Source organism: Symphalangus syndactylus, chromosome 7, assembly GCF_028878055.3.
Source record: "Symphalangus syndactylus isolate Jambi chromosome 7, NHGRI_mSymSyn1-v2.1_pri, whole genome shotgun sequence".
Lineage (NCBI taxonomy): Eukaryota > Metazoa > Chordata > Mammalia > Primates > Hylobatidae > Symphalangus > Symphalangus syndactylus.
The window spans coordinates 80,071,852-80,092,794 of NC_072429.2; the positions used below are offsets into that span (position 1 = coordinate 80,071,852).

The window sequence follows — 20,943 nt, forward strand, 5'->3', positions numbered from 1 at the left end:
TCTGTGCTGCCTCAGGACTCTACAAAGAATCCCCACCAGCAAGAAGGCCCTCATCAGATGCAGCCCCTTGACCTTGGACTTCTGAGCCTCTATAACTGAAAGAAATAAATTCCTTTTCTTTATACATGTACATTACCCAGTTTCAGGTATTATGAGCAACAGAAAACGGACTAAGACAGACTCTCCTTGTGAAAATTTAAGAATATAACTCTTCAGTAAAAGAGGAAATACAAGAAAATTACAGAATTTATGAAAAAAATTATAATGAAAACAGTAAGTATCAGTATTTATGGGATATAATGAAAACAATGATCAGATGAAATTCATAGCCTAAATATCTACATCAATAAACATAAAGGAATTACAATAAATTTTCTAATCAAAAAGGAAAAAAAAGGAAACAAAAGTAAACCAAAAGAAAGCACGAAGATGAAAATAATAGTGCAGAAAAGAATAAACCAGCTAAAATTAAAATCCTGGTTCTTTGAGAAAAAAGAACAAGAAAAAAAGTACAAATAGACAAAATAAGTGACAAGGGGGAAATAACCACTGATACAGAGAAGCCAGAAATTAATTATAAGAGTCTATCTTACAGACTTCTATGCAAATAATTTGAAAACTTAAAGGAAGTAATTTCATAGGCTGTGGAAATGTTCCAGATCAAAGAAGGCTAAGGAGACATGACACCTAAAGATAATGCTGACTCTAGACTGAATCCTACTTTATTGGAAGGCAAATGCTCTAAAGGACATTAGCAGATTAACTGACAAAACTGAATATGGATGACAAATTAAATAAAAAGTATATTTATGAAATGAATGGTTTCATGGTTATGGAACAGAATCTCCCTATTCTTTAGAAACCATGATGTATATAATTTACTCTAAAATGGTACAGGAAAATAAAGGTGTGTGTATGCACACACACGTGTATACAAAGAGAGAGAGAGAGAATAATGGTAAAGAGCTTACCCATGAACAGGAATGCAAAAAAGCTTTTCCATATTAGAAAGAACAATTCTCACAGTCTCTGGTGTTCTGGAAGAGCCCAACTCAGTCACCAAGAGAGATTTGGTAATATCTAAAAAGAAAGTGTTGGGTTTCAATATTTAGAATTCTAGAAAATATCTGACACTTGTAATTCAGAAGAGGGCATTTGTATCCCTCTTCCTTGTTTTATCATGTTTCTTTATAAGCATTTAAATAATAAAATACTGATAAATTAATTATCCCTAAGTGATCCTTTTTATAAACATCAGAGTCCAGCTGCTTAGGCCCTGCCTGAAAAAGTACATAATGTAACCAATTTGCCTGCATACATAATACTTAGTGGGAAACAGCAAATGTCTTAAATATTTAAAAAGGAAAAAGGAGAGACTAAATTCAATAAGGGATTTATGTATAGATTTGAAAGAAAATTACAGTAAAATTACAGTAAAAGTAAAAATTATACTTTTACAACAAAAGTAAAATTCTCTGACATCCATTTACAAGGCTGACAGGTTATCCAAGGTTTTCCATTTGAAGCTCAGGACACACCCAACACCCCAGATCTCACCTCCTCCCACCAATTGAGATGTATGTTCACCAGCTGTGTTTGATCTGAGCATTTCTGTAACTGTTGTACTACATTTAATAGTTACATAATTTAGGGCTGGGCATGGTGGCTCACACCTGTAATCCCAGCACTTTGGGAGGCGGAGGCAGGCAGATCATGAGGTCAGGAGTTTGAGACCAGCCTGGCCAACATGGCGAAACCCCGTCTCTACTAAAAATACAAAAAATTAGTTGGGCATGGTGGTGCGCACCTGTAATCCCAGCTACTCCGGAGGCTGAGGCAGGAGAATAGCTTAAACTCAGGAGGCGGAGGTTGCAGTGATCCGAGATCATGCCACTGCACTCCAGCCTGGGCAACAGAGCAAGACTCTGTCTCGGAAGGAAGAAAAAAAGTTACATAATTTAATACTTTGTAAAGTGAAGAATGACTATGGAAAGGAAAAGAGTTGTTTCTATGAAAGCTACCATATTCCTTCGGTCTAAGATTTGTATTTTCTCACATGATGACATCTAGAAAAATAAGAATGCATCCTCCATTTCATGGGGTCTTAGATTTTAATGAAAAGGAAATAGCCTAAAAATCTGCTCTTAAATTAAGTGTTCGAGGGGAAAAAGTATAAAAGTCTAGAAAGATTCTAAACTGAAATTGTTTTGCAAGTACCTCTAAGTTCTTGCTGCACTGAAAAGAATTTCAATGTGCAAACTGTGGAAAATGTTTGATGTGGTTTATGGAAGAATAGTAACTCAAAACTTTAATAAGCTGTGAGAAAGAAAAAGAAAAGTTTTAATCTGCAGAATGCCAGTACCTTTAAATTATCAAGCCCAAAAAGGCATTTAAAATATACCAGCAGACAGTCTCACTCCCCTGGAGTTAAATAATTACCACTTGAAGCCGCTTGCTACAGGGGGCTCTAGACTCACTGATGCCAAGCAGCCATAAAATGCCATACACCCTATAATTCAACAGTGGATAGCCAATCACTAAGCAAAGTTATTTCTGTAAACAAATGAGAATTCCTGAAGTACAACTTTTCTAATCATCCCCTCTCCTAGTGTGTCCCTTTTTCTTTAAAAACCTGAGCCTCTGCTAAGTTCTCTGGAGCACTCTCCAAGGCAATCTAGAAGTGTGTCCTGGGCTGCAGTCCTCAACTCTGGCCCAAATAAACTCTCTACGTTAATTTTGCCTGCGCTTCTTTTTTAGGCCAACAGATGTAATAGAGAAGGAAGAACTTAAATTGCCATTCGGCTTATATATGTGTCTCATTTTCAGTGATTCCCAGCTTTAATGGGCTTTTTTTTTCCCCCATTTACTTTGTAGTAATTGGTCCTGGGGCATCAGATAAGAGGAATTCTATAAAGAATTTTAGATGCAGTAGATAAAACATAAACCATGAACTCCACAAGGACAGTGTGAAAGGAAAATAAATCTGAGGACCCAAAAAACACTAAGCCAAGGGAAAAGTCAAGCTGGGAACTATGTCAGGCAAACCTGCCTCCCATTTAATTCCTAAATAAGACACCTACAAAGACAAAAGAGCTACATACCCCCCTTACAATTTGCCCACAAGGAAATTCCTTGTGGACCTCAAGATCTTTACCCTAAAATTCTAGCTGAATTTTGCCCTGGCAATGTAGACTCATAGCTTATCTTCACAGGTGTGGGAGAGAAAGGTCATCCCTCTGCTCACCTGAGACAAATTCATATCTGATTGCTTCATCTGCTCTATTGTTTATGTAAAAATGCAGATTCACTGAGCCAGACTCAATTGTGCATTTAAAGGCTGATTACGGACTTAAAAGAATATAATCATTTGTCTTTTATCTACCTATAACCTGAACACCGCCCCCTACCCCACTTCTAGTTGTCCTGCCTTTATGTACATCTTACACATATTGATGTTTCATGACTCCCTAAAATGTATAAAAGCAAGCTGTACCCCAACCACTTTGGGCACATGTCGTCAGGACCTCCTGAGGCTGTGTCACGAGTGCATCCTTAACTTCGGCAAAATAAACTTCTAAACTGATTGAGACCTGTCTCAGATATTTTGGATTCACAATAGGAACCCAGTCTTCATCATCTTCCTATCTCTATCACAAAATATAATGCTGAGCCTGAAGTGTTTGCTCAATTACATTTCTTTCCCTACTTCCACTTCACATTCAAAACTGAAGTCAAAAAGAATAAAGAGATAATAAACACAATTTATGAATCAGTTAACAGTTGGAGAATTCCATAGGTGAATATTAAAAAACAATAAAATATTGAGTACACAATATGAATAGCATCAAAAATTGGAATTAAACCTACCTTCTTGTTGTGAAACTTGTAGTTTTTGACCATTACAAAAGGCACCTTTTCCTTTTCTGGCAGTATACATCTTGTCTTCCACACAACTGTACACAACTCCAAATTCTATCTGCAGAGGAAAACAAGTTTCCTTTACCAAACCTAAGTATGTTTCATACGCTTTTTTCTAAGAAAATAAGACAATCTGGTATACTGACTAGTAACAACGGACTGAAATGGCTAAACTGTGGGATACTTAAAATGTTAATTTCCAGACTAATCAAGAGAAAGAGGTCACCAGAACTGATATCCTTGACTCTCCTCCCATCCAAGTCCAGATCTAAGAACACCCACCTTACCTCTCTCCCTCCTGCCTCGGAAGACAGGGCTTTCCTATTTTCTAAGTGAACGCTTCTCTGATGTTAGGACTCCTATCCTCACATACATTCTCTGAAAAACTGCTCCATCAGCTGATTCCCTCGTCTCTTGGATTTTTCTTCTTATACCTTCTCATTAAGTTTCCTTCCTCCTTACAAAACCTTTGAAATGTTATTCTATCCTTTTCCCTTCACTGCCAATGAGTAACTTTGCATCTCCTATTCTCCTCTTAATATATTACAATGTGGCTTCTGCCCTGATCACTCATTCTTCTGAAAGTCCCACAAAGAGAATATCAACAAACTTTGTTTGTTGCCTCAAATGCCTTGTCTGAAGAATTGGAGTCTGCTGGCTCAACACTTATTCAATACTTAATTCACTACCTCCATGCTCCCAGCATTATTCTTTTAGTTCTACCTCACCTACTAATTCGTCTCAGTTATGATTTTAGAATATTCTTTTCTGCCTCACCCTGAAAAGCTAGGCACCTCAGGCTTTTTTCTTCCTTCTTCCATTGCTTCCATTTCCCTTTTAGCTCTCCATATTCACACAGGTTGGTTTTTTACAGTCCACAAATTCATTTGGGCTCTCATCAATCTCATAATCGGGGAAGAACCTACGGTTCCAAACCTAATCTTGCAGAATTTCAAAGACAAAATCACTCATTGCCTGATCACCTCCCATTCCTTCCCTATAAATCTCCTTCAAATTTATTCTCAAAAACACTTTCCAATTTTGGCATTTCCTTGGCTATTCTCACTGCCTCTACTTAGTTCAGAATCACCCACACCCCAGTATAATCTCTACATTGCTAGAATTATCTGTCACTTTCCACTTCAAAATCTCTACTGGTTCCCAACTACCTAGAAACACAAACTGAATTTTCTTGCATTGACTGGCCACAGTGCCTCACAGTAAGGCCAAACTAACCTCTGTCCTGGCCACTTGCAGTGCTTCCCTCTCCATGAACATCTCACCACTCCCCACACATATCGTGGTCTTCAATTTCTCCAAGCTGTTCTGATTAAAACACTTTCCTCTTCCCACCACCCCCCGCCACCCCCGCCAATCTGGAAACCCCTAGTTTTCTAAGGGCCAACACATGACCAACTTCTAAGACCCCTGCTATTACGAAGATTTTCCCAACCCACTCTCAGCAGAATTGGTGACATCCTGTGTTCCCATAGTATTTTTTTTCATGGTTCCACCACATATCATCTTTACCTGTTCACACATCTAACTTTGTGCTGAGCTGTTGAGTTCAGTGGCAGGGCCAGCACACAGCCCAGAGCTGATTATATACTGAATGCTCATGTAGCTTCTTCTCGACATTCTCATTAATACAACCCTGGGGCTAAGCTCTCATTTGTCCAATATGTGTTTTATATTCAGAAATGTTATAACTGCTTTTATACATGTTGATCTTACATATCAAAAGTTCCTTAAAGACAGGTAGGTAAAATGTTAGTAACCACCCTTTACTGTTTGACCAACTAAGCAGCCAAACAGCAAGGAAATGCTATAGCTATGTTTTATTCTGCTAGGCTTTACATATAAGTATTTAGACATAAGACAACCTGAACTATGTGTAGGTTCCTAAAGAGAGTCTGTATTTTCCAATCATGCTTTGGCCCCTGCTACTTGCTGGTTTCTAAATGTATTTCTTCACTAACACCTACTAAAGCATTCCCAGCTCAAATCTCACCTCTTCCACGAAGCATTTTAGATCACATATCATCTTCTATCCCATCTGACTCTATCACACATATAATGGTTACTAAATACTGAGTTGTATTTCAGTTACTTGTGTATATTTTCTTCTTACAACTCCTGCTTCTCAGAATACATTAAATTTTATTCAATGGAAATGTATCATGAAAATTTTAACAGTCCTGTAGCTTATATTCAAAATAATGCAGTTATATAATCAAATATACAGACAAACCTGAATTTATTATGAAAACACATTTACTTTTTCTCAGAAAATGAGAGCAAGGCATATAATCAACTATACGTTTAAAAAATCATACCTTTTTATTTACAGCAAAGCCAATTGAAACAGCTACAAAAGGAAATCTTTTTTTTAAAAAAAAAGGACAAGACACAAATTAATCAACATAGAACTTTTGTTAATAAAATTAATCTTTTCATAATATAAGTGTTCTTAAAATTTTTCCTATAAAAAGTCTCATCTCCACTCCCCACAAAATCTAAGATGCAAAACAGTTTGTATAGTATACAACCCTTTGTAAATAGGATAAAGTGGAGGTATTATACACACACACCCTCCCCCCCAACACACACACATTCACACAGGATGCTTCTATAGGCATGAAACATCTCTGAAAAGATTCACAAGAAACTCGTAACAATGGTCATCTCCAGAGATGGATCTGGGAAACCAGAAATGGAAGTGTGAAGGGCATTTTGCATTGCGTTTTCTATCTTTTGAAGGTCAAATTCTATGAATATAGTAGCTATGTAAAAATATCTTTTCATGGCCATGCACAGCGGCTCACTCCTCCCAGCACTAATTTAGGAGGCCAAAGCAGGAGGATCACTTGAGCCCAGGAGTTCGAGACCAGCCTAGCTGGGCGACATGGCAAGATCCTGTTTCTACAAAAAAAAATCACAAAATTATCTGAGTGTGGTGGTGCACGCCTATAGTCCAAGCTTCCCTGGTAGGCTGAGGCAGAAGGATCCCTTGAGCCCAGAAGGTCAAGGCTGCAGTGAGCCGTAATCATGCCACTGCACGCCAGCCTGGGTGACAGAGACACTGTCCCCCTTTAAAAAAAAGCCAAAATGTAAAAACTTTTAAATCAATTTGGTTAAAAAACTGTAAAAACTTTTAAATCGATTTTGGTTAAAAAGCATATATTTTAGTGATTTTTTCTTTTTGGAGATGAAGTTTAGCTCTTGTTGCCCAGGCTGGAGTGCAATGGCACGATCTCAGCTCACTGCAACCTCCACCTCCCGGGTTCAAGTGATTCTCCTGCCTCAGCCTCCCAAGTAGCTGGGATTACAAGCATGTGCCACCACACCCGGCTAATTTTGTATTTTTAGTAGAGATGGGGTTTCTCCATGTTGGTCAGGCTGGTCTCGAACTCCCGTCCTCAGGTGATCCACCCACCTTGGCCTCCCAAAGTGCTGGGATTACAGGCATGAACCACCGCGCCCGGCCTGCAATTTTTTTTTTCCTATGTCCTAGACCGTGATAAACACAAATACTGCACTGGACAAAATAAATGGCTGTTACTTGTCTCTACTCCAACAGCAAACTTTAGGCTTGGCCTCTGAAAAGTAGACTTTGAGCCAAAATTTTTCCATAGCTGCATGACAGTCTGAACACAGCCTGTAACTGCTGACTCACAAGGGAATTAAGATCAAGGAAATAGACAAGATCAACGTTCAACTATTGAAGCTAAAGCTGTTGAAAATAAAAACTTTTAAATATGTTTAAAGTTTTTATTTTAACAAAAATAAGATACTATATACACTGTATTGTACAGTCTTCTCTTCTGTCAAAATATATTAGCATCTTTCCACATTTAAAAGATGTAACATTCTATCACATATAGATTCTAAACCTTAGCTTTGTAGATTTCAAGGATTGTATATATAGTACAGATGTGTACGACTACATGGGAACCTCAAATATGACATCTATATGTAATCTCACCGGAAGCGGCTACTAATTTTAACTCTCATGGGCAATTCCATCAGGCTTTCTTCTAGTAATATCATATACTTACTCTGTGTCGGCACTATACTAAGTTCTTATGTGAATGTACTACTCATAGAGTTGAGTTACAATTCTATGAGGCAAGTGCTATTAATATGGCCTTTTTATAAATGTTTTTTAATATTGTGGCCTAGAAAAGTTAACTAACTTGTCTAAGATGAAAAATCCAGTAAAAAAGCACCAGAATGCAAGTCTATTGATCCTAACACCCATGCAATTTTTTTTTTTGCCAGCCCCAGCCCCAGTCCCATCCCCATCCCCATCACCCTAAGGGCTGAGGGGAGGGGCCTCCTCTGCACTTTTTAACCCTGTTTTTCTTCCTGGACTAAATTCATTCTATATTGACAGCACTCCCCAAGAGTGACTTCATTAGTTTTACTAAAATACAATCTTTTCAACACAGTTTATAATTTTTTTAATTTATTTTTATTTTTGGAAAACATATCTTTGGCCAGGTGCAGTGGTTCACACCTGTAATCCCAGCACTTTGGGAGGCTGAGGCAGGCGATCACCTGAGGTCAGGAGTTCAAGACCAGCCTGGCCAACATGGTGAAACCCTGCCTCTACTAAAAATACAAAAATTAGTCGAGCGTGGTGGCAGGTGCCTGTAATCCCACCCACTTGGGAGGCTGAGGCAGAAGAATCGCTTGAACCCGGGAGGTGGCGGTTGCAGCGAGCCAAGACTGTGCCACTGCATCCCAGCCTGGCCAACAAGAGGGAAACTCTGTCTCAAAAAAAAAAAAAAACATATTTTTACATAGTTACTACTAATAGATGCATATTAGTAGATCCATATAGATCTATGGTATGTGCCACTCAAAGAATAGAAAATGGCATGCAGTGCAAAGTGCCCTTCCCACTCTCAAAGCAGCACTGTTGTTTGCTTCCCTTTTTAGATAGCGCCAACAGTGGGAAAAAGAATGGTGAACAGGGCGCTTGGCACCACAGGACAAGATCACATTAATATTTCTTTACCTCCTCCATATCCAATAAGTCTGCATAATACATTTTGCTCCACTATTATATTTTATATATACTTTATTAGAATAAAGAAGCATAAACAAAATATACAATTTTCTAAAGTGTACATGTTCCTAAACAGAGTATCTATAGGTCAATCCAGTTAATATGCAAAGAGTAATTATACTAGAAATTTTAAAATATACCTATGTACAAAGTTAGTTGTTCCATCAACAGGGTCAATGATCCATGTAGGGTTGTCGGTTAAGATACTTTTTTCCCCAGCTGCCACAGATTCCTCACCAATGAAACTAAAAGCAAGTAGGACAAACTTTTAATCTTTACATTGATTTCAACAATTCCAAATCAGAACATTTCCTTAGCTACACAGAGTACTATAAAACAAAGCAGGGTGTGGAGGTTCATGCCTGTAATCCCAGCAATTTGGGAGGCCGGGGAGGGCGGATCACCTGAGTCAGGAGTTCAAGACCAGCCTGGCCAATGTGGTGAAACCCTATCTCTATTAAAAATACAAAAATTAGCCGGGCATGGTGGCAGGCACCTGTAATCCCAGCAACTTGGAAGGCTGAGGCAGGAGAACGGCTTTAGCCTGGGAGGCGGAGGTTGCAGTGAGCCAAGATTGCGCCACTGCACTCCAGCCTGGGTAACTGAGAGACTCCGTCTCAGGGAAAAAAAAAAAATAGCAAAAGTCTGTAACCTACACTTTTCTATTGTTGCTTCTTCTTCCTTCAGATAAAGACTGATAAATGTAAGGAAGCTTTAATTTATTTCCCCCAGAACAAAGTGATGTGAAAAATTTCAAAATTCAAATTCTAAGATGTTATACTAGGGTAAGGTGCGTGCACACACACATTTGCGGCAGATGAGAAATCATTAAGGAAATATAATGATTTTAAAAATAGGGGCCCGGTGTGGTGGCTCAGGTCTGTAATCCCAACACTTTGGGAGGCCGAGGCGGGCAGACCATGAGGTCAGGAGTTCAAGACCAGCCTGACCAACATGGTGAAACCCTGTCTCTATTAAAAATACAAAAATAAGCCAGGCGTGGTGGCACGCGCCTGTAATCCCAGCTACTCAGGAGGCTGAGGCAGGAGAATCACTTGAACCTGGGAGGCAGAGGTTGCAGTGAGGCAAGATCACGCCACTGCACTCCAGCCTGCCTGACAGAGCGTGTCTCCATCTAAAAAAAAAAAAAAAAAGGTCACTCCCTAATACTCCCCACCCTTCAAGAGGTGGAGCCTAATATCCCTTCCTTGAGTGTGAGCTATGCACAGATACTTGTTTCTAACCAATAAAGCATAAGTGACAGTATACAAAACTTTGGAGACTAGTTCACAAAATGCCCCTCTAATTTGCATCTGGTTCACTCTGTTTCTCCCTTCCTGTGCCACCTGCTCCGCACTAGGAGATGTCAGCTTCCATGTCGTGAGCTACTCTGTGAAGAGGCTACATGGTAAGGAACTGAGAGAAGCTAGCAGCAGACAACTCCCCTAGGAACTGACATCTGCCAACAATCACATGAGTGAATGGATCCTTCAGTTCCAGTCCAAGCTTCAGTTGACTGCAGCCTTGACCAACACTTTGACTGTAACTTCATGGAAGACCTTAGCAAGAACCATGTAGTCAAGCTACTCTCATATGCAGAACCCCAAGAAATGGTGAGATAATAAACATTTCTTGTACAGAGTAAATAAAAATACCTGTGAGATGGATACTTTTCCTTTATGGAAGAGATAAGCATTTTTTCAACTTTTTGGTCCGTAGCAGTTACCAAATCAACTGCAGAACTTTTCAGCATAACATTCATTTCATTTTTTATAGCTTCACAAACTACCTAAAAAGAGGTTTCGGCAAGCAAATAGAAAAGGCATAATTTTAAACAAAAAGATAAAATACATAAATGTTTTAAGACATTCAATCTGTCTTAAATAATATTATTTAAATACATTCTTAAAAATGTCTTACAAATATATCTATAAAATAAGCCTTTAATAGTTACATCTTTCTAAAAACAAAAATTATATAATCTTACATCTTATTTTATTTTATTTTTTTTATTATGGGTTATTTTTCTTTTTTTTTTCTTTTTTTTATTATTATACTTTAGGTTTTAGGGTACATGTGCACAATGTGCAGGTTTGTTACATATGTATCCATGTGCCATGTTGTTTTGCTGCACCCATTAACTCGTCATTTAGCATTAGGTATATCTCCTAATGCTGTCCCTCCCCCTCCCCCCACCCCACAACAGTCCCCGGAGTGTGATGTTCCCCTTCCTGTGTCCATGAGTTCTCATTGTTCAATTCCCACCTATGAGTGAGAACATGTGGTGTTTGGTTTTTTGTCCTTGCGATAGTTTACTGAGAATGATGTTTTCCAGTTTCATCCATGTCCCTACAAAGGACATGAACTCATCATTTTTTATGGCTGCATAGTATTCCATGGTGTATATGTGCCACATTTTCTTAATCCAGTCTATCGTTGTTGGACATTTGGGTTGGTTCCAATTCTTTGCTATTGTGAATAGTGCCGCAATAAACATACGTGTGCATGTGTCTTTATAGCAGCATGATTTATAGTCCTTTGGGTATATACCCAGTAATGGGATGGCTGGGTCAAAAGATTCACAACTGTCATCACAGAAAATTTGATCGTATAAAATTAGGGTATACACTCTAAAGTATTCAGTAAAATGAAAATAAATGTAGATTGATCAAAGTGTATATTTTATTTAACAAGGTCAGCTGGGTGTGGTGGTTCACGCATGTAATCCCAGCACTTTGGGAAGCCAAGGTGATCCAGGAATTCAAGACCAGCCTGCACAACATAGCGAGACCCTCATCTCCACAAAAAAATTTAAAAAATGAAAAGTAGCTGGACATGGTGGCTCATGCCTGCTGTAGTCCCAGCTACTCAGGAGGCTGAAGTGGGAGGATTGCTTGAGCCCAGGCCTGGGAAGTTGAGGCTGGAGTGAGCCATGATCCTGCCACTACATTCCAGCTTGGGTGACAAGCAAGACCGTTTCAAAAAAAGAAACCAAAACGAAACAAACAAAACAAGGCAACAACACAGTGTACCCACCAATCACATTATAATTGACAAAATCTTTGCTCATACCTCTCCAGCTTGTCTTGCTAGAGTTACTGCATAATCCATGCATTCCTGCCAAGGATCAGCCATCTTCTGAAAATATTTGACAAATATCTGTACAAAGTAGTTACAACTGTCTTAGAAGTCTTAATTATAGAATAGTTAGTTCACAAAAACGTCTTAATTAGAAACAGACTGTCATTTCAGGATTCACCCCATGCCCTAGAGTTTTTCCCAAGATTTATGCCTATACCCAGTAAAAAACATTTCTCACCTAAATTACCTAATTTCTATATCAAATTATTTCCATAAAGACTATTCTATGAAATTGCTTCCCAGTGTGTCTGTACCATATTACATTTTTTAAAAAAACCAAAACATTGGTTTGGAGAATAGATAAGAAACAACACAAGAAATACTTTAAAAGTTAGGATAATATTTTGGAGGAGAATACAGTGAAAACAAGAGAAAGAACACTGGGAATACTGAAATAAAAGAAGCTTGAAGGGAAGCAGCAAAAGGTACTTGAAAAAATTATGTGCAAAGATGAAGAACTTAAGGTTCAGAGATGAGAAATAATTTGCCCAAAATTACAGACAAATGACACAGAACTCGAATTCAATTCTGATTTTAAAGTCCATTGTTCTTTCTATTATAACATTCTGAGAAAAGAAAACTCCAGGACCAAAAAAAGTAAGAAAAAAGCAAATTTATTTCCCTGAGTTTCAGAGAGGGAAAAAAAAAACCAACATATATTTGTGTTCCAAACTGTCCAGCTTTCCACTGACTTCTGAAGACTAAAATAACTCACCACTGGCTTGATCACACTCTGAAGTCTGTACCTAGCACAGTAAAGCTTTTTAAGCTGTCAGACTAAAAACTGTGGCACCATTTATAAAACAACCCTAATTTTGTCTCCTTTCCAACAGAAAATAATAGACAAAGAGTTACATCTTGAAGACTATTCAGAAACTCCTATCTTGGGGTCCACAGTATAGGAAAGAGGACAGGAGTGGAAAGGAGGGCAAAAGACCCACATGGTGAATTTCTGCCTGATGCTTTTTCTTCCTGATAAAAGCATTTTTTAAAATTTTGTTTTAAAGGAAGCCACTCTGTGAGTCATATAAGCAACTCCTTCAAGCTCTTCAAGAATTGTTTCCAAACTTTTTTTTTCACTCTTACTCCCATTCTGCTCCACTAGTCTTAACGGAACTAGATGTTCTCAAGCTGTACCTGCTTTCCTGCCAGAAACAGCTCAAGCCACTCACACCCCCGCCTTCTAACAACACTAATGTAACTCTACAAATTCTTCAGGACCCATTTCAAAAGCTACTTCTAGGGATTCTCCACCCAGAAGTCACTATGTCCTTCACCCTTCAATAGATGTTTACTGAATATCTACTATATGCTATACACTGCACCATGGGGAGAAAAATCAGGTCCTGTTCACACTTTCTAGGAGGGGACTCAACATCAATCAAAAACTAAAGACTACATGCAAAATAGCAACTGGAATAATAAAAGTTGAGGAGGAGAAGTGCAATGAGAAACATCTAACAGGGGAGCTTTCACCTGGACTTAGGCATCAGATCAGGTTTCCCTGAAGACAAGATTAAACCAAGATGAGAAGAACAAGTGAACAGGCATGAACTCACTCAACTGCAGGATGCCTGGTACATGAAGACTACCTGAACAGCCTAAGTGTGACAGCTCAGATTAAGGGAAACAGGAGAGATAAAGCCGGGGAGGTAGTGGGGATCATCCCCTACAGGGGGGCCTTAGGGATAAGACATTGATGGAAGAGGCTTCAGGAATCACCTCATTGTGGCTACTGAACAGAAGGGTAGAAAGTGGGTGTGGGTAGAGGGTCAGCAGATTCACCTTCAGGATGCAGTAGTGGGAGGATACCTGATGATTGGCTGAAACCTGGGAGGGAAGTTTTGCTAATAGAGAAGTTAAGAGAGTCAGAGATACCTGTTTTGAAGGAATCAGTAACAGATTGGCTACAGAGTACCAGGGACAGGAAGAGTTCAGATTTCCTCTGAATCTGGATGTCCAGACTTCCCACTCTGGCAACTGTATGGATAATGGTCACAGTCTACTGAAACAGGGAGTAACAAAAAAAGAGTCAAGTCTGGGATATAGGTAGGAGTTTGAGAGATCAGGAGTTTAATTAGCGGAAGATGAGAGGCCTCTGTAAAATCAAAAGATGTCAGTTATGCAGCTGAATCATGGATCCTGAGCTCACAGGAGAGGTATGGCCTGCATGTAGAAACATGTAAGTTACTTGAGTAGACAGCAACTGAGGTCCTGAGTCTGGACATCACTGGATAGGCATGATTGACAACTGTGTAGAAATGTGATCCCACAAAATCAGTATGATCCAAATGGAACAGACTGACTGTGGAAACCCGGCAAGGACTGTCTGTTCAGATTCATCTTGGCCTCTCTGTCCAGCATTCCTTTCTCCTATATATAGGAGAAGACCCCTTGTGAAATGCAGGTCTTACGATCTACAATCAGACAAGGTAAGTCAGAGAATTTCTTCATGGTTAGTTCTAAGACAGAAAGGTGGGCCAAGATTCCTGTCAAGGGCTATGGGAGTTATGAGCCAGGAATAGTGGATGCAAACCATACACACACACACACACACACACACACACACAATATAGTAAATATACTTTATATACTATATATTTATATATACGTATATATACTATACATAAGTACATTTATATACTATATATAGTATATATACTATACATAAGTACATTTATATACTATACATAAGTATATATACTATACATATTTATACACTATAAGTATATATACTATACATATTTATACACTATATAAGTATACATACTATACATAAGTATATTTATATACTATATATAAGTATACATACTATACATAAGTATATTTATATACTATATATAAGTATACATACTATACATGAGTATATTTATATACTAAGTACACATACTATCCATGAGTATATTTATATACTAAGTACACATACTATCCATGAGTATATTTATATACTAAGTACACATACTATACACGAGTATATTTATATACTAAGTACACATACTATACACGAGTATATTTATATACTAAGTACACATACTATACACGAGTATATTTATATACTAAGTACACATACTATACACGAGTATATTTATATACTAAGTATACATACTATACACGAGTATATTTATATACTAAGTATACATACTATACACGAGTATATTTATATACTAAGTATACATACTATACACGAGTATATTTATATACTAAGTATACATACTATACACGAGTATATTTATATACTAAGTATACATACTATACACGAGTATATTTATATACTAAGTATACATACTATACACGAGTATATTTATATACTAAGTATACATACTATACACGAGTATATTTATATACTAAGTATACATACTATACACGAGTATATTTATATACTAAGTATACATACTACATGAGTATATTTATATACTATATATAAGTATACATACTATACATAAGTATATTTATATACTATATATAAGCATACATACTATACATAAGTATATTCATATACTATATATAAGCATACATACTATACATAAGTATATTCATATACTATATATAAGCATACATACTATACATAAGTATATTCATGTACTATATATAAGCATACATACTATACATAAGTATATTCATGTACTATATATAAGTATACATACTATACATAAGTATATTCATTTACTATATATAAGTATACATACTATACATAAGTATATTCATGTACTATATATAAGTATACATACTATACATAAGTATATTTATGTACTATATATAAGTATATATACTATACATAAGTATATTTATGTACTATACATAAAGTATATAAGTACATTTTATATATATTTTTATATACAGTTATATATATGAATAGTTACATATATAAAAATCACAGTACATTTATTGATGGGCAGGGTCTGTAGTTTACTCACTTTCATTTTCCCAAAGCCATAAACACCTGAACTGTTTCCTGCTGTTTCTGTCCTGGTCACAGCCTTCCAGAGTAGGAGCCAGGCCACCTTCCTTTTTGCCACCTGTCCCAGCACCGCGACTGCGGACAGCACAGGACCTGGGCGCTGCCCCATCACTTAGAGTGACTACCTGGGCCTGGGGATGCATCAAGTTTCTCGGAGCTTTTCGGAGTTGGGGACATGAAAAGGGGCAATTATTCTACAGAAGCCGCCACAGAGGTTAAGTGAGGTCGCGTGGCGAACTGCTACTCCAATGCCGGAACTGTTCCTGGTCGCCCAGGGCAGCTCCGGATAACCCGGCAGGCAGGGGTCACCCAGAGGCGGCCTCCGCCCTAGGCGCCGACGGCGCACCGCGCTCGCCCCCGCCCATGCGGAGGGAAGGGGCCGCCCTGGAAACCCACAGCGCCCGCTGAACCCGGAGGGTGCGATGAGGAAAATAACGGTCTCACCTTGAGTCAGAGGACGTCCGCCTAGCTCTGTGAATCGTGTTACCGCGCTCGTCTCTTCCGGAGGTAGAGGGGCTACTCGCAACAGGAAGTTCCGCCCTTAAAAACTCCGTTCCTGAGGGGGCGTGGTTGCTTTGCTGGGCCCAGCCCTGAGCTGCGCCGTGCGAGCCTCTGCCAGGCCGGGCGGGGTCCTGACCCGCGCTGGAGCATCGGATACTGCCTCTTCCTTCTCGCTTCTGGTTCTTTTCTCCTGCTTGTCTTTTCATCTCTCAATTTTAAAAAATTACTTCTCTATTTTGCCTTTTTCTTCTTTCGTCCTCCATTCATTCACGGTTTCCCATTTAGCTTTCTTTCTTCTTTCTCCCATTTATTCTAAAGTACTATTTTGACAAAACCCAGATTGCAGATATGATTCCGATTGTGCAGCTTTTAGGTGCTAACCTAAAGCTGGTAAACCTATACTAGATTAAAAAAAATAAACTGATAACCAGAACCAACTGCCCAATTCTTGATAATTTACTTACATACTATTTATTGAGGACTTACAATGCTTCAAGCAATTGTGTGGGGTTTTTTTTGTTTTTTTGAGACGGAATTTCACTTTTGTCGCCCGGGGTTGGAGTGCAATGGCGCGATCTTGGCTCACTGCGACGTCTGCCTCGCGGATTCAAGCGATTCTTATGCCTCAGCCTCCTGAGTAGCTGGGATTACAGACGCCTGCCACAACGCCCGGCTAATTTTTGTATCTTGTAGAGACGGGGTTTCACCATGTTGCTCAGGCTGGTCTCAAACTCCTGGACTCAAGTGATCCGCCTACCTCGGCCTCCCAAAGATTACAGGCGTGAGCCACCACTCCTGGCCGAATTGTGTGGGGTTTTTTTGTTGTTTTGTTTTGTTTTGTTTTTTGAGACGGAGTCTCGCTCTGTCGCCCAGGCTGGAGTGCAGTGGCGCAATCTCGGCTCACTGCAAGCTCCGCCTCCCGGGTTCACGCCATTCTCCTGCCTCAGCCTCCAGAGTAGCTGGGACTACAGGCGCCCGCCACCACGCCCGGCTGATGTTTTTTTTTTTTTTTTGAGACGGAGTCTCGCTCTGTCACCCAGGCTGGAGTGCAGTGGCGCGATCTCGGCTCACTGCAAGCTCCGCCTCCTGGGCTCACGCCATTCTCCTGCCTCAGCCTCTCCAAGTAGCTGGGACTACAGGCGCCCGCCACCACGCCCGGCTAATTTTTTGTATTTTTTTTAGTAGAGACGGGGTTTCACCGTGGTCTCGATCTCCTGACCTCGTGATCCGCCCACCTCGGCCTCCCAAAGTGCTGGGATTACAAGCGTGAGCCACCGCGCCCGGCCCGAATTGTGTTTTTATATGCATTATTTTCCTTAAAGTTTTAACAGTTTCTTGAAAAAGGTATGATTAGCTTTGTCAGACAGATGAGGAAACTGAGTCTCAGAGTAGTTAAGTGATTTGTCCTCAGGCCACACAGCAAGAGCAGAGAGTGAAACACACTGAGTTCAAAGTTTTGGGGTTCAGAAAATGATACCCCACAATGAAGGCCTCAGAAGAAGGCTTAGAAGCAAAAATTTTCCTCTGACTCCTTTTGCTCTCCTGTCTCTGGTCCCACATGCTTCCCCAGACTAGTCATAGAAACTAGAATTCCTCTTTCGCAAATCAGGTCCCAGAAATCAGGACCCCTTTTTTTATAAAGCCATCCATAAAACATAAAAATTCTACTCTAGGCCGGGCAAGGTGGCTCACGCCTGTAATCCCAGCACTTTGGGAGGCCAAGGCAGGCAGACTACGAGGTCAGGAGATCGAGACCATCCTGGCTATCACAGTGAAACCCCATCTCTATTAAAAACACAAAAAAATTAGCCGGGCGTGGTGGCAGGCACCTGTAGTCCCAGCTACTCGGGAGGCTGAGGCAGGAGAATGGCATGAACCCGGGAGGTGGAGCTTGCAGTGAGCCGAGATCGCGCCACTGCACTCCAGCCTGGGTGACAGAGGCAGACTCTGTCTCAAAATATATATAGAGAGAGAATTCTCCCTGTGTTTCTATGTAAAATCTGACCACAAAGAAATTATATGACTCACCCTGTCTGAGTTTATGTCAAAACCCCCCCATTCCAAAGAGGGTCCTATGGAGAGAGGCCAAGAAGAATCTAAGCAGACAGGTCTTACTGGATTTCCCCAGTCTAATAGCATTAGGTTATACCCTCCTTGTCCAACCATATTCTACACAGCTATCCATACATTGTTGAAACTAAGCATAAAATGGACTGTCCCCTTATACCTTTGGGTCTTCATTCTGAAGGCTCCCAAGTCACATAAAACTATGATCAAATAAAATCCTTTTCTTCTATTTATCTGCCTTTTGTCAGTTGATTTTCACCAAACCTTCAGAGGACAAAAGGGAAGTTTTTTCTTTGGCCCTACAAAAGTTTACACACTGAGAATATATGGCACAATGAGATCACATTATATGAGGTACAAGGACTAGTTATGGTCTTAAAATGTTTCTTCTTCTTGAAAGAGTTGGCCAGGTGCAGTGGCTCACGCCTGTAATCCCATCACTTTGGGAGGCCGAGGCAGGCAGATTACCTGAGGTCAGAAGTTCAAGACCAGCCTGGTCAACATGGTGAAACTCTGTCTCTACTAAAAATACAAAAATTAGCCAAGCATGGTGGTGGGCGCCTATAATCCCAGCTACGCGGGAGGCTGAGGCAGGAGAATCGCTTGAACCCAGGAGGTGGAGGTTGAAGTGAGCTGAGATAGGGCCATTGCACTCCAGCCTGGGTAACAAAAGTGAAACTCCATCTCAAAAAAGAAAGAAAGAGTGACATCATGGTACATATATCATCATAGTGCAAAAAGCATTGCACAGATATAAGATGTCCTATCTACAACTGGACCAAGAAAGTAAGTTAGTTATTTGGCTCTTTGCTTAGGAAGTTACTGTTTCTCTTTGTTTAATCAAAAGACAAAATGTCACCAATATGTTTCAAATGAAATGTCTTAGAGATGAGTGCTTTGGACTGGACTCAGTTCTCGCAACTCACAAGGACCAATAAACGTCTTTAATCCAAAAAGAGTGATGCCTTAGGTATCTGGTCTGGATGCCTATCAAATGATACTTTATTTTCTTAAAAAAAAAAAAAAAAAAAAAAAAGGCTTCCAAGGCTAGTTTTTCGGTTCTTCATTGCCAATCTTCTTAAAATAAAAATATTGCCAACCGCATGCTGACAAGTGCTCATTCGTAACCAACTAATATTTCCCAAGTTTTGACAGAAAAGTCATTAGTCATCTAAGTTTATGTAAATGAATATGGTTTCAGTGACTTGAAAAAACTGCTAAAATCAGCATAAATAATTTGAAGTAAAATAAACTAAATATCAAATATCTTATCCCTTCAAATGAAAACCTTTCAAGCTTCCTATGTCAGGTGAGCAGGAAGTCCAGTTTTTCCAAGAGGCCTCACCTCAACGGCTACTTCACATTGGTTCTCAGGTAACTCAGTATTTTTCAGTCCAAAGAGGCCATTCTGCTTCCAAATGCCTTACTGAAAGTGAAGTGAAAATCTGCCGGTGCACAGGGAAATCTTAGTGTTCAGGCTCGATTATAGCGGGGCTGGAAACTGGTCTCACAAATCCAAAGGATCTTTTCTCTGATGCTGTGAAGGTAGTTCACATGCCTGTAGAGACCTCAGTACAGGACGCATGGCCCTTGAGTTCCCAAAGGGGCAATTTTTAAAACTACAGTCCCATATGCAGCCATTGTTTCCAAACCTAAGAATATCTGCTGTGCCCAGGTGGTTGTGGGGGGCAGAGGACAGCAGCACAAACTCTGCTTCCTGGCATGATGTCCAGCTCCTCACTCTTCCAACCTTTCCTAAGGGGAGTTCCCTCTTGGAGGCCTTTGGTATCCTTTCCTGTCAGCTGACTCCCATCTTATGAGAGGTTGTAATTACGCTGAACCTCAGAATGAAAGAGAGGTGAGATCCAATGCCCCTGACACCTCCCCAGACAGCTGAGTGTACACAAGAGAGTTCTAGGGAAGGGTGGCCCTTGTGAAGCCACAAAGCGGTCTGGTCATCCTTCCCAGTGGGCAATAGGTGCCTCCTTGTTTTGTATTTCCATAATAAAGAGGGGCCACAGGAATTCCTTCCCCAGAAATTGTGGGCATCTTGCCAACTACACTTAGTCTTTGGAGATGACTTTTTAAATAACCACTCTCTTCACTGAAAAATAATTCAGGTTCCACATGTGAAGACGTTCTTGGTTATAATAATTATTTAAGTGGGCTTTGATTTAAATGATCAAATATAAATACACAATGGCAGCTGTTCAGGGGTGGAGTGTCCAAGGATATCTAATAAGATCTCATGTTTTGATATAACAGATTGGAGTTGCATATATTG

At 39.6% G+C, this 20,943-nt stretch overlaps 1 protein-coding gene across 6 annotated transcripts in view; it reads right to left on the minus strand.

Annotated features, from left to right (window-relative positions):
- LOC129486550 (inositol monophosphatase 1) overlaps window positions 1-16,610 on the minus strand; it is a 28,382-nt gene extending 11,772 nt beyond the window's left edge. The window contains exons 1-8 of one of the 6 annotated variants that reach the window (XM_055286618.2): window positions 16,536-16,610; window positions 16,048-16,248; window positions 12,065-12,151; window positions 10,648-10,781; window positions 9,133-9,237; window positions 6,255-6,300; window positions 3,868-3,976; window positions 972-1,080 (exon numbers count right to left, since the gene is read on the minus strand). In XM_055286618.2, coding sequence (XP_055142593.1) covers window positions 972-1,080; window positions 3,868-3,976; window positions 6,255-6,300; window positions 9,133-9,237; window positions 10,648-10,781; window positions 12,065-12,151; window positions 16,048-16,200 — 743 coding nt within the window. In that variant the 5' untranslated portion in view covers window positions 16,201-16,248; window positions 16,536-16,610. Of the gene's footprint in view, window positions 1-971; window positions 1,081-3,867; window positions 3,977-6,254; window positions 6,301-9,132; window positions 9,238-10,647; window positions 10,782-12,064; window positions 12,152-14,011; window positions 14,139-16,047; window positions 16,475-16,535 lie in introns of those variants that run through there. The other 5 variants (XM_063643356.1, XM_063643355.1, XM_055286620.2 and 2 more) reach the window with 5 other exon arrangements.
- Window positions 16,611-20,943: the final 4,333 nt, after the last annotated feature.